Source organism: Falco cherrug, chromosome 5 (assembly GCF_023634085.1).
Source record: "Falco cherrug isolate bFalChe1 chromosome 5, bFalChe1.pri, whole genome shotgun sequence".
Taxonomy (NCBI): Eukaryota; Metazoa; Chordata; class Aves; order Falconiformes; family Falconidae; genus Falco; species Falco cherrug.
In genome coordinates this window covers 34,972,044-34,985,218 of record NC_073701.1, presented here as the reverse complement: position 1 = coordinate 34,985,218, position 13,175 = coordinate 34,972,044, and the positions used below count along the sequence as shown (strand labels likewise).

General features: G+C 55.3%; 1 protein-coding gene across 1 annotated transcript; it reads left to right on the top strand.

Moving 5' to 3' along the window:
• The first annotated feature begins 592 nt into the window (after nt 1-592).
• BAIAP2L2 (BAR/IMD domain containing adaptor protein 2 like 2) lies at nt 593-12,570 on the top strand. Its single transcript, XM_005446737.3, has 14 exons — nt 593-799; nt 1,757-1,832; nt 2,138-2,224; nt 3,347-3,408; nt 4,015-4,086; nt 4,709-4,825; nt 5,232-5,378; nt 5,854-6,006; nt 6,479-6,617; nt 7,413-7,638; nt 8,609-8,680; nt 9,023-9,203; nt 11,047-11,087; nt 11,897-12,570. The coding sequence occupies exons 1-14, from the start codon at nt 761-763 to the stop codon at nt 11,970-11,972; spliced, it is 1,488 nt and encodes a 495-aa protein (XP_005446794.1). The 5' UTR covers nt 593-760; the 3' UTR covers nt 11,973-12,570.
• The last annotated feature ends 605 nt before the right edge of the window (nt 12,571-13,175 follow it).

Here is a 13,175-nt window from a genome sequence, read left to right as displayed (position 1 = left end):
ACTCTTTGTAAGCCTGGACCGTCTGCAGGGACTTCCTGGAGTGATGCTGTGTTAGGCTCCCTGCGCAGGCAGGGACAGCAGGAGGGCTCGGGCACAAGCTTGTGCCTGCCCTTAGGGAGTCTCACTGGGAGCGGGAGGGCGGCTAAGAGCCAGAGGGCTGAGGCCTGATCTGGGACAATAGCGGGCAGGGAAGAGCTGAATCCCATTTTGAGCTTTCCTTGTATTTCCCCCTGCCTGCTGCTATTTGCTGCCTGCAATTGCAGGCTGATACGGATCTCCTGACTCGTGAGGTGCCTCTGTGAGAGAGACCTGAAGATGCTCTGCTAGCACAGCGAGGCCGAGCAAGCCACCGCTGAGCAGCAACAGTGACAGAGGCAGCGAGCCATAAGGTGGTTGCTCTGGCAGGTGGCTGGCTCTGCAGGTGTCGGGGCAGGGAGAGCCGGGTACACGGAGCTGGCAATCAATAATGCAAAGAGGCAGTCACATGCCCTTGCTGGCTGTCACAGGATTCCTCTCTCCCCGGAGTCTGGTTACTTCCAGAGATCAAGTTCCAGCCTCTCGGCTGGTGAATTATTAAACTTCAGCAGTGCTCCATTCCCTTTGTACCGTGTCTGTGTCTTCCTGCCGCCCTTCCTTACCAGTGACGGGCTCTTTCCATCCAGCCGCTGTGCAGAAGCAGAGTCCTCTGGGCCAGTACAGCATCTTGTGCTCTCCTCCTTTGCTCCTTGTTTCTCTGCGGGAGAGGGAAAAGGCTCCAGATATGGACTTGTCCTACAGAACCACCATCTCCATCTACAAGGTGAGTGCCAGCACCGAAGGTTGCTCCGGTCTGCCTAGAGGAGACGTGCGGAGGGGAGGAGAAGAGCTGTTTTCTGCCAAAGGCTCCCTTGGGTGGGCAGCTGAGGGCTGGATCTGTCCCTGGGCTGAACTGTAGCAGCTCCTGCGGGCTCTGGGCTGTGTTTGAGAGTAGATGGCAGGTGGGGAGTGTGGTGTGGGTCTTAAGGCAGATCTGGGAAGGAGTTGGGCCACCAGGGTGGTTTGGGGAAAATGAAGGGTGACACACCTTTGTTCCTGGTAGGAAGGAGGAGTTCAGTCGGTTGTTTTCCCCCTTGCTGGAAAGAGCTGTCTGATCTCACAAACGCTTCCCTACACACATTGATGCTGCACCAAGGGGGTGAGGGCTGGGAGACAGAGGAACTGCTTATTCCAGCCTCTGGTCTTCTCTGCTGTGGGCAATAAACACCTTTGCTAAGCACAGCAGGTAAGAGCAGAGTGGCTGGCCTGAAGCAGCCCATGCTTTCTCTTACTAAGCTTCTGAGGCTGGCAGTTTCCTGGCCAGGAAAAAGTTGTGTTCGTGCCTGGATAATAAGTGGTGGCCCTCACCCTGGCTGGCTCGGGGGTGAGGGAAAAGGCTGCTCAGATCCCCTTGCAGTTACTTCCCTGTCTACAGCATGGGTGTGGGGCCTGGGGAGACAGTCATCTTCAGGCAACTGCTTGGCTCTGCAGTGGGCTAACTCGCCCTCTGGCATTGCTCCTCTCCTGGCTGCCTGGAGAGGACTTGGGGCAGCTGAAGGTCCGAGTCCCAGCTACCTCCGATGCAGGGAGCCGACTTTGTGCATGGCTGCCAGCGTCACGGCCGGGGGAGCTCTCTGGGTCCCTGTTGCACCCGGCTGATCCACAGCAGGAGGGCATCGACCTGCTGAGGTCTCTGGGCCGTGAGGAAGACTGGTGCTAACGTGCTTCTGCCTGGCCACAGAGTATCCTGGAGCAGTTCAACCCCGCGCTGGAGAACCTGGTGTACCTCGGGAACAACTACCTGCGTGCTTTCCACGGTGAGTGGGGTCCTGCAGAGCCAGGGCTCCAGACCATGCTGCTGCATCTGTCCTGGGCATTCACTGTGCCATCACCCAGAACAAGGTTGCTGGTACCCATCCCCTCGCTGACATGTCCTGAGCTGCTCTTAAGCCCTCTTCTGCTCCAGGACCCACTGCTGTTATTAGGCACAGATGGGAAGGGATGGGGTACCCTTGCCTACAGGTGATGTACCGGGGGGTGGCTGTCCTGTGTACTGCTTGCTGGGGCTGGTGATGGTGGGAAGGCAGGTCAGATCCTCACCTCCCTTCTCCTCTCTTCACAGCATTATCCAAAGCTGCTGAAGTGTATTTTAAGGCGATAGAGAAGATTGGGGAGCAAGCGCTGCAGAGCTCCACCTCACACATGCTGGGTAAGCCTCTCCACTCACCATCCTCTTTCCTGTGATGAACCACAGTTACATTTTTTTGGACCCTTCCCCTTAGCTGGTCCCTTTCCAGGTACTGCGGGAAGGAATACAGCTCCTCTAAATGGTGTCTCACAGTGCCAGGCCCTGTCCAGGTGGTGAGAGTCAAATTTATTGTGTACCCTTGAATATCCCTCAAGGCCCCAGCACTCTGCCCTGTATCTCTCTGAGATCAATGACTGAGCTCAGCTCCTGGGATGGACCTTCAGCAATGGACCGCTCATGGAAACAAATGCTTGCTGAGGCATCCTACTCTGAGAGCTGAAGTTTTCATCTTGGAGGAACCAGTTTCCTCCTCCTCGCAAGTGTGAGGGAAATGCTGGAATGTATGGACTGACAACAGCTGATGGGATGATGTCCTCCTGAGCCTGCAGCCAGCTGAAATGGCAGCTTGGAGCTGAGGGGCTTACGCTCAGCAGTGCAAATTGTTCTGCAGCCTAATGGCAGCTGCTGAAAATATGTTCAGGGAACTGCTCTACTGCTAAACGTTTTAGTAAAAAGCTTCCAGCAGATGTGTCCCTTCTGCAGACTCCTATCATCATCTGCACCACCCAGCTAGCTCCTCTGCTCCCTGCTGTCAGTCTCTTCCTTTCCTGGTTTTGTAATACCAACCCTGGCGAAGCGGGACCATGCACAGCATCGGCAGCAGGTGCTGTAGCTGCCTTCCTGTAGGACAGCCAGAGCCATGCACTGCAGCTGGGGTGGCACTGGAGTTACAAATGGGGCCTGCAGGGGCTGTGGCAGAGCAGAGACCCAGCACCCAGAGCCCATGGCAGAGCCGAGGCTGCTGGTGGGCACCTGGGGCTGGAGCAGAGCACTGGTCTGGCAGCTTCGTGGGCTGGAGCAACCCTGCATTGGGCAGTGCCTGAGGAGTGGTGGTGGAGCTGAGCCCTGGGGAGGAAGGCTACTAGCCTCTCTCAGGGTGCAGAGAGCAGCGCTCTGCGATATCTGTTGGACTTTCACACCTGTATATCATCAGCTTGAGCTGCACACTGTGGTCTGCCTCCTTGGGCACACAAGGAAATGGCCACAGGATTTTTCCACCGTCTCCTGTCTCTTTCCCTGAAGGTGAAATTCTGATGCAGATGTCTGACACACAGAGACTCCTGAGCTCTGATTTGGAAGTTGTGGTGAGTGGTTTTCCTGAGCACTGGTGCAGGCGGGGAATAAAGGGGCTTCCTTAACCACAGCTTGCCAGCATTTGCCCAGTTTGCCCTGTCTCCTGCCCTCTCACATGCCTGCTGGCAGGTGCCTGCTTCCTTGCAGTCCTTGCTGCATGTGACAGAGGTGTGTTACAGAGCTGGCGTGCCCGCAGCCTGGCTGGTGTTCAGTGTTTGGTGTCCTTGGTGGACTGTTACCACCTCCTCACAAGTGCAGTGGAAGGTGTGCAGTAGACTGAGCAATGCCTGGCTCGGAACACATGGCAAGGCCATCCTCTCTTTTCCTGGGTGGCAGTGGTGGGACAGGAGTGGAGGGGCTGATAACCCTTCCAGATACTGCTGTTTGTGCCCATGCCAAAGCTTGAGGGATAATGGTCAGGTGGCTGCTGAGTGCCAATCCCCAAGCTGCAGGGCTGCTCCATGGTAGCCCTGATGTGTCCATTTCTGGCTTCTGTATGGGGTCCAGGTGGCAAGAGTTACCAGCTCTGCAGGTTTTATGAGCCACTCCTCACCACAGTGCATGTAACACCCCATATGGTGAAGGGACAAGGGTGATGGCTCCTTTGCCTCTTCCAGGCTCAGACCTTCCATGTGGACCTGCTGCAGCACATGGAGAAGAACACTAAAATGGACGTGCAGTTCATCAGTGTGAGTGATGAGCTCCCTTCTCCCCCTCAGCCCTCCTTGTTTCCCTCTCCCCTCCACCCAAGGGCTTTGCTTCAGCATCTGGTGTGTTTCCTTGACTTTCCGCAGAAGGAGTTAGGGGGGGCTTATCTTCCTCTCCTTCATGGACCAACCCCCCCGCCCCTCCCCCCCCACCTCATTTGGCTGATGATGGAGAGCTAAAGAGGGAAGGCAACTGTTTTTTGTGCACTGGGACTTGCCAAATGCTTCAACTGGGCTAAGAGGCTAGGCATCCCAAAAGCAGAATTCCCAGCTTCTCCAAACTACAGCTTCTGCATGGGTGTACGTCCTGTGCTGCTGTGGCCCAGCTGGCCATGCTGGTGGGTAGTGTCACAGAGGGAGACAGAGGCCTGGGCTCCCAGTGCTGGGGGAGCTGGGTGCCAGTTCTTGCTCCTGAGATCTTGAGGTTCATCAGCACTATGGGGCCCTTTGAAGTGAAGGGCAAGGTAAAGAAAGACTTTATAAGAGGTCCAGGTGAAGTCTGATTTCAGGGGTACTCAGATGTTCAATCACTCATCAGAGCAGGACCCTTGCTGTATCACGGTGTGTCTCTGGTTCCTTATCAAGCCTGGTTTCTCCCTGGCAGGAGAGCCAGAAGCAGTATGAGCTGGAGTACCAGCGCAGAGCCACCAACCTGGATAAGTGCATGGCAGAGCTGTGGAGAATGGAGAGGGCCCGTGATAAAAACGTCCGGGAGATGAAGGTGAGCAGTGATTGTGGGAAGGGGAGCTGGAAAAAGAACTGGATGATTTCTCTGGAGCCAAGGCTTGATTTCTCAGCAACCTCATCCTTCCTTAAAAGCCAAGGGATTGACACCGACGTTCAAGAGACAGCAGGCTTATCTGGAAAGGAGGAAACTCCTTTTCCTCAGGGTGCTGCAGTCCTGTGGTGCTCACTCCTGCCAAGACCTTTCCTCATGCAGCAAGCCTCAGTGTGCAAGGTTTAATCCCTGGGATTCCGCTTTAGCTCCTCTGTGCTGCTCCAGCACTGCAAGCGGACTGGGAAGCTCGTAGACATGACCACCTGTTTCAACCCTTCCCCTGCCGTGTATGAGCCCCTTCTTCTGAACTTATGCTGATGCCTTCCTCCCTCTTTCCTTTGTGTTTCAGGAGAATGTGATGCGACTGTGCTCAGAGATGCAGGTGTTTGTCTCTGAGAGCCAGAGGGAGGCTGAGCTGGAGGAGAAACGTCGCTACCGCTTCCTGGCTGAAAAGCATCAGATGCTCTACAATACTCTCCTCCAGTTTTACAGCAGGGTATGGCCCTGGCATGCTGGGGGGCAGAGCTGGGGGAGCAGGCAGCATGGCTGGAGGAGAAGCATGCAGGAGGATGGAGCCAGGGCCAAGATGCCCCTTGGGTGAAGGCAACATCTGTGCATGGACTGGGCAGGAAAATCTATTTCATTTCTTGCTGGTCGTACTAAGTACAGGCTGGCTGTACTAAGCTAGGAGAGCATGGCTGGGGCTGAGGATGGTGCTGACATGGGGGTTAGTTGGGTGTGTGCGTGATGGGAGAGGTAAAGGTGATGTAGGTGTGTACAGCAGGGTCTTTGAAACCACAGGGTCTCTGCTGGAGGGTGCCATCCTAGAAATTCGCTCCTGTGGGGCTCTGTTTGGTCATTCCCACAAACCTAATTGTGGGAGCAGCTGGTCCCCAACCTGATGCACACGGCAGCCCTCGGTTCCCTCTGTAGCTGTCCTGCTTTGTCTGTCACTCCTTCTCTCTCCCCAGGCTCGGGGCATGATCCAGACTAAGGCACCACAGTGGAAGGAGCAGCTGGAGGCCAGCCGCAACCCCTCGAATAGCCACTCACAGGGTCTTCTCGCAGCCTCCCACAGTCAGGGGTATCCATCAGGCCGGCTCACCCCTACCCACCTCGAGATGGTGAGGACCCATGGACAGCCTTCACCTTGTTTGGTGAAACACTGGAGCAGGTTGCCCAGAGAGGTGGTAGATGCCCCATCCCTGGAAACATTCAAGGGTCAGGTTGGACAGGGCTCTGAGCAACCTGATCTAGTTGAAGGTGTCCTCCTGCTCATTGCAGGGGGGTTGGACTAGATGGCCCTTAAAGGTCCCTTCCAACCCAAGCTATTCTATGATTCTGTGGTGGTGAGGCTGCAGCTCCGCCTTTCAGGCTGTGGGGCACGGCCAGTCCTTGGCCAACCTTGGTGGTACTGGCTACCTTGTCCAGCTTCTGTGGCCTTTCCTGGCCAAGATGAAGGGAAGTATGTGTATGGCCTGCAACAGGGGAATGTGCTGGGTTTGCCTTTCTAAGAAGGACTGAGTATCTCTCAGAGCATCTCCTGATTAACACAACCCCTGCGGATATGTGTTCAGCCTCCTTTCCTTCCAACAGCCCCAGAGACCCCTTGAGGACTTTTCTTCTCCCATAACTGGGAGTAGATCCAGCGTCTTCTCTGCAGAGCCTCCAGAAATGAGACTGTCTCCTCAACCAGAGCCCCCCAGGTGGCCATTGCGGAGGACACCATCAGCTAGTATGACATGGGTCTGGGAGCAATGCTGTGGGGACATAGAGGGGTTGGACCTCTCTGGGAACAGGGTTGGGTTTCAGGAGGGGCCACCACTCTATCAGACCACTGGTCCTCAGCCATATTCCAGGGCATGGTGAGAGGACAGTGTGTATGGGAGCTGTGGGGGCAAGGCTGAATGAAGCAGAGGGCTGAACTCAGGCTTCAAAGCAGGGTCCATCCGGGACAAGGCCAGGCTTCTTGTCTGGCTGTGTGAGGTGGGGAACCCCCAGACGTGCAATTTTCAAGGCTCCTTAAACCATGAGGGCTGGTGCTTACTGGAGTTCCCATTTTGGTAAAGCACCTGCCCTCATGCTACCGGATTAAATATGAGCCTGCCCTACGATACCCAGCCACTTAACCTGATGTCTAGCCTTAAAAATTTCAGCTTGAAGTGTTAAAAAAAAAAGGGGGGGGTTGGTCAGGGAGGGAGAAAAATTACCCAAATAGTTGCTTTAGGTCTTTCCAGCTTCAGGGCTGGGAAGGGGGCCATCAGCCAGGACATGCAATGTCTATGCTCTAGACCTTTGGCCAAAGAAGAATAGTGCAAAGCAAGTCGTTTCGGCTTGAGTTGATTTTCTCTGCAAGATGAATGTTTTCCCATGCTTTGCCCATGCTATGCCTTGCTGTCTCCTTGCAGAGGAAGGCTGTCTACTCCTTCTCTAGAGTGATTATTTGACTGGGGAAGCACTGGTCCCTTCAAGGCAGTGTGGGTCTTGCAGGAGGATGCCAGACTCCAGCCAGACCCCTTTGTCCCTGCAGGTTTGCTCCCTACTGGCCGTACCTCCCGTTCAGGTTCCTTTGGTGAGGCCAGCAGCGGCAGCGAAGGCAGGAGGAGGAGCAGCACAGCGAGAGTGCAAGCTATCGTGCCCCACACGACTGGTGTCAACCGGACCCTGCTACGGTTTGACCCCGGGGATGTCATCACGGTGCTGATGCCAGATGCGCAGAACGGCTGGCTGTACGGCAAGCTGGAGGGCTCATCCACGTACGTGACTTTGGTGCTGTAAATGGTCCTGATGCAGGCTTGCTGGGTCTGAGGCTGGGAGGCTTAAGCCTGAAATTCTCTCCCTGCTCCCCTCCTGGTGTGGTCTGGGCACTGTGCCTCACCCACCATCTGGGTGGGACATCACCGTATCCTCAGCTGGGGGTTGTGCCTAGCATGGGGGCTCTCCAAGCCAAGGTGATGCGGTGGGGCTGGGCTAGTGTGGATGAGCTGCCTAAGAAAGCACTGGGGGCTTTGGGTAGAAGATCCAGGGATGCAGCGACCCCCTCCTGGCTTGCATGACTGAGTGACTTCTGTCATGAGATCCAGCTCAGGGCCACGAACTGCTGGAGTTACCTGAGAGGCCTGGCATTTCTCAGCTCACACCACAACTGCTGTCACAGCCTCCAGCACAGACATGGCATGGAAACTGCTGCACCCAGCACTTACTGAATTACTCTCCGTGGCACCACCGGTCAAAACCTGTGTGCAAAGTCTGCCCTGTTCCACACGGGACCCCTGCACCGTGCTCTGCAGGGAAGCTCACGCTCAGATGTGAGATGAGCAAGAGCAGTGCCTTTCTTTGCAGAGGTTTCTGGGGTGGAACTGTTTTACCCTGAGGAGAAAGGATTTCCACAGCTTCCTTGTGTTCTGGCCTTGGCTTCCTTGTGATCGTGCTCAGTCGGAGCATCTCTTCCTGGGTTGCACCAGCATTGCTACTGGGAGCGTGGATTTTGCATGGCCTCTGAGAAGAGCGAGTCCTGCTCCAAGGACTGTCTCTCCAAGGACAGTCTCGCAGTAACCCCGTGCCCCACCCAGAGGTGAAAGATGTGCAGGAACCCTGTCACACCCAGTGCAGCAGCAGCAGCAGCTTGGTGGATGTGTGGGGTGGGTGTAGATAGGAGTGCTGGACAGCTGGATCCGAAGAACCACAAACTGCGATTGCCTGGTCTCATTTGTGTCTGTGCCCTAGATGCGGCTGGTTCCCTGAAGCTTATGTCAAGCCTCTGGAGGATGCAAGAGAGATGGAGGAGCCAACCACCAGGTAACAGGAGAGTAACTGGCCAGGCAGGAGCTGGAGTGGCTCCTGGTAGGTCACTAACACCAGTGGGGTACTTGTTTGGGATGTGCCCCATGGAAAGCTGCAGTGCTCCCATGCTGGAACATCTGCTGAGAGCCTCACTGTGCCCTGAGATATCACAGGCTTACCTAGAAGGCTCCCCTGACACGTGCAGTATCTTCTCAAAGGCACTTGTGACTGGACCAGTCCAAGCCATGTGTATTTTCTCCAGAGACATCCCACAGACACATGTTGCAGCTAGCACCTCTGCTGCTCCCTATTCCTTGCTCTTTGATTCTCACCCTGCTGTCTTCTGCTCTTGCTCAGGTCCTTCCCACTGCGAAGCAGTCACAGTATGGATGACATCCTGGACCGTCCCAGCACTCCTTCCTCTAGCAATTACTGGCCTGCTGCGGCCCAGCCCAGTTTGCCAAACCCACCTCCCCTCTCAGTGGGTGCCAGCAGTCACCAGACTGGGGTAGCCACGCCAGTCAGTTCTGGCTCCAAGGTGAGTGCAGGAGGAGTGACCAGTGCGTGTGTGTGGAGTGGGCCACGTCTGACTTTCATCTTCCAACGCACACCTTTTCTGCATTGGCCTCTTGAGAAAGAAAAACACCTTCCAGATTTTGGTGTGTGGCTTCCCTCCCCGAGCTAAGGTGTCTTGCTAGCACTGGCCTTTCTCACCGAGTCTGTTTGCATGCCACCATGTCCTGGTGGCCCCTGCTGGTCAGCCTTGTGTGTGCAGATCCTCCGTGCCTGGCTTGCTCCCACAAGGAGCTGCTTCTCTGCCCCTGCCCTTCTTATTTCTCTCTTTTTTTTGCTCACCAGGGACCCTTCAGTTCAGTCCTATTCTCCATGACCTCCCAGCCTGATTTCTGGTGGCTCCAGGGCAGCACCTCTTTCTGCTAATAGTAGGACCATGGAGTGATCAGGCTGGGCTGGGTGACCAGCTAACAGAGATGCCATCCTTCTTCTCCCTTCAGAGAATGGAGAGGAGTTTCGTAGGAGTCCTCTTCTAAATTCAAGCAAGGGCTGGCGTAAAGTCACAGCTGGGGTAGGGGAAAAGCTAGGGGTAAAGGCTGAGGGCACAGCCGTTTTGGAAAGCCCTAGAACAAGTTGTGTCCGGCCCATGGCTTATGGATGGTGTGCTAAGGAAAGCCTCCGCTTAGTCACTGCTCCCAGCTGGGGGGAATTGACCGGTGAGGATGAAGTTGAGGGTAGTTAAAGGCAAGGACCTGGGAGAGGGAAGAGTGGTGCTGCCTGTGGCATGTTGCTCAGTCTCAGAGGAGGCTGAGAAACTTCATTTCTGGTCACTGCTTGCAAGCCAGCGCAAGGTTGCAAGCGACTGGATGGCTCAAAGGACTGAAAAATGCAACATTTAATTACTCTTTTTTTGCCTTTCATGTCCTCCTTTGTGGTTTCAGGGAACCTCAGGCCGCACAACACACAGGGGAACAGGCTCTGCAGCCTGTCCCCTGCTCTGGGTCACTGGTTTCCATCTGGTCCCAGGGCTAGGGCATAGAGATAGACCTGGGATTGAGCAGTGAAATGCGTAGAGCATTTGGAGTACCATGGCAGAGCAATTGACCCCTCACTAGAAGTTTTGAAAAACTTAGCCTTGCTCTAAACTTATGCCCAAGACATCCTCCAGTTGAGCCAGGAGCAAATGGATGTGTGTTTGATTCCCAGCTGGAACACATGTGGCTTTCTTGTCTGACACCAGCTACAGAAACTGGTGTTCTTTAGCAGGCCAGATGTCACTGATCTATCTGTTCACTAGCTACTGGCCAAGAATAAGGGCCACAGGGCCTAGGTCCATCTTTCTCCATCGGGTTGGTCCACGTTTAAGCAGGTTGTGGTGTGGGGTAGGTAGCTGCAGCTCCTGAGTTCCCTGTGGATGCAGGAAACATGTGAGGGCACTGATGAGATGGACTCTTTGCCCCAGGATGTGTGGCCAACATGAAGGGGGCATCTCTGGCTGTGCTGGCAGGGTGAAATGTAGCTCAGACTGTCACTGTTTGCTGTGCTCTTCAGACATGACACTTTGGGGATCTGAGCCATCTCCTTTCTTCCCCAAGACAAAGGGATGTGTCCTGGGGGAACAGGAAACCTGTGATGTAGGGACAACCCCCCACCACAGAAATCAGGGTGTTATCTGTAGTGGTAAATCTGTGGCCTTCTGCAAAGCTTGAATGAATAAGTAATCAGAGCCCTGTTAATAGGACTCGGGCTCCTAAATCACTTCAGTGTTTTGTGAAATCTTCCTCCATGTGTGCGGTGTCTCCTGCCCCACTTCTGTCTCTCCGTTCCCCACCCCAGATCGCTCACTGCTGCTTTTCTTTTAACTGCAGAAATCAGGAGTATTTGACCGGCCCCCTGAACTCTTCCCACGGTGAGTGAGGTGTGGAGCTCTGCTCTGGAATCATCAGACAGGGGAGGCATTATTCCAATGCTATTATTATTTAATCTTTTGGATTATCAAATGTGGGAGGAACAGGGAAGTGTCTGGAGGAAAGCAATGCACAACCCACCTCCCAGGACAGGAGGCAGAGCTGGGCGATTCTGGCCTCTGCTGACTGGGAAGGTGCTCTTCTACCTCAGGTAGAAGGTGTAGGACTTGAGCACACCAAGCATACGGCCAGACCTGCATGCTCCTTCCCATCCATTCCAGAAGAGCCACAATAGAAGCTCACAGCCTGAGCATGGAGCTACACGATTTGGGCAGCTCTACCTGCTTGGAAAGGGCTGAGGCATAAGGGACATGGCTTTTAGCTTTGATGAGCCAGGTCTGTGGAGATAAGACTTGCCATAAATCCCTGCTTTCCTTCCCCCTGCAACTGGGTTGGTGTCTCCGTGTTTCTGGCCTGGTGCTATGGCCTCTTTCTGCTCCCTCACCCCTTGCTTGGAGGGTCAGGGGCCACAAGTGTAGAGTGCTACTGCAAGGGACAGCCTTATGCTAGTCCCTTCTTCATCCTATGAGAGAGGGAGGGTGAGAAGCCCTGAGGAGAGTACCAGGGGAAACACATGGGAACCTGCAGCAGGGTGTGTTAAGGAGGGAGAAAACACACCTAGCAGCCAGCTTTGCCACACTCTCCTCCTGGGCTGGCGAGCAGGACTAAGTAGCCTTTGCTTGGTCAGTGGGACCCCTGCATGGTCTTTGCAGATTTTCCTGATGGTTGCCTGTTTCCTTTCTGCTTCCAGAGGTACCAACCCCTTTGCCACAGTCAAGCTGCGTCCCACAGTCACCAATGACCGCTCAGCACCCATCATCCGATGAAGTGGGGCTGCAGACAGTGGAGAATTTCAGCAGAGAAGGGGGAGGCATAAAAGTGACGCCCAGCTGGGCAGCAACCTTGTGCTACCACTCATGAAGTGACCTCTCTTTTCCACTGCCTTACCTCCAGGACATTGGGACCCATCTCACCTGGCTGTCTGGCATACTTAAGCCAGCAGCAGATCCCTGCTGCTTTTTTTCTATCACCCCCTGTCCCCCCTCCCCGTGTGATGTTACCATACTTGCATGGGAGATGTCTGGTGTCACTGGTGCTGGTGGCCGGGAGAGGGGATGCTGCTGGTGTGGGAGGTGGAGGGACAGATGGGTGAGATCATGGAGCACATGGGGCAGAACTAGCAGGATGGCAAAGGTGAAGCTTTGCTAGCCTGGCTGTGAGCAGAGAAGGACGTCTCGCCAAACAGTCCCTTTGGCAACCATGTCTGTCTGTAGTCCCATCTGCCCCTTCCTTTACCGGGCAGCCTGGGGCAAGGCAGGGGCAGGTGACAGTGCTGTCACTGCCCTGCTCTTTCCCCTGTTGTCCTGTGGAAAAGATTTGTGGTTTGTTTGTTTTTTTAATAAAATGGAGAACACCACTTCTGTACCCATCCCAGTGGCTGGGACATTGCCTCAGTCAGAGGACGCAGTGGGAGGCGGTTGGGGGGTCCCCGCCAGCACTGGGGCTGCGCTGGCTGCTCATGGTCAGGTGTTGAACGCTGCAGTGCCATGGCTCCGGACAGGGCAGCTGCCAGCCCAGGAGGCCACGGTGGACATGCAGGGTACCAGGAGGGTTGTACAACCCACTGTTGACTGTGGGTCCCCCCGGACCCCCTGGCTCTCCTGCCGTTGCAGGCAGCAAGCCCTCGCTTCCTGGCTGCCATGCATGGGCAGGCCTGGTGGCCATCTTCTCCTCACTTGCTGCTGGGCCGTGCACCCCAGGGCACCCCGAGGCTGCTTGGTGTGGGGGGGAAAACTTCCCCTGGGATGTGTGGGGGCCCCACCAGCCTGGCCACACCACTGGGGCGACCTACGTTTGCTGGGGGAGGCCTCACTGGAGAGGCAGCGTGGGTGAGGGAGGGAGTGCAAGCAATGGCCAGGGCTTTAGCTGATTAGCCTTATTAATAGAAATTAAGCCCTGGCTGCAAGCACTGTAAAGCCCCCGTAGGCCCCCGTGCTGCCAGGAGGCTGCGGGGCTTTGGGGGTTTACAG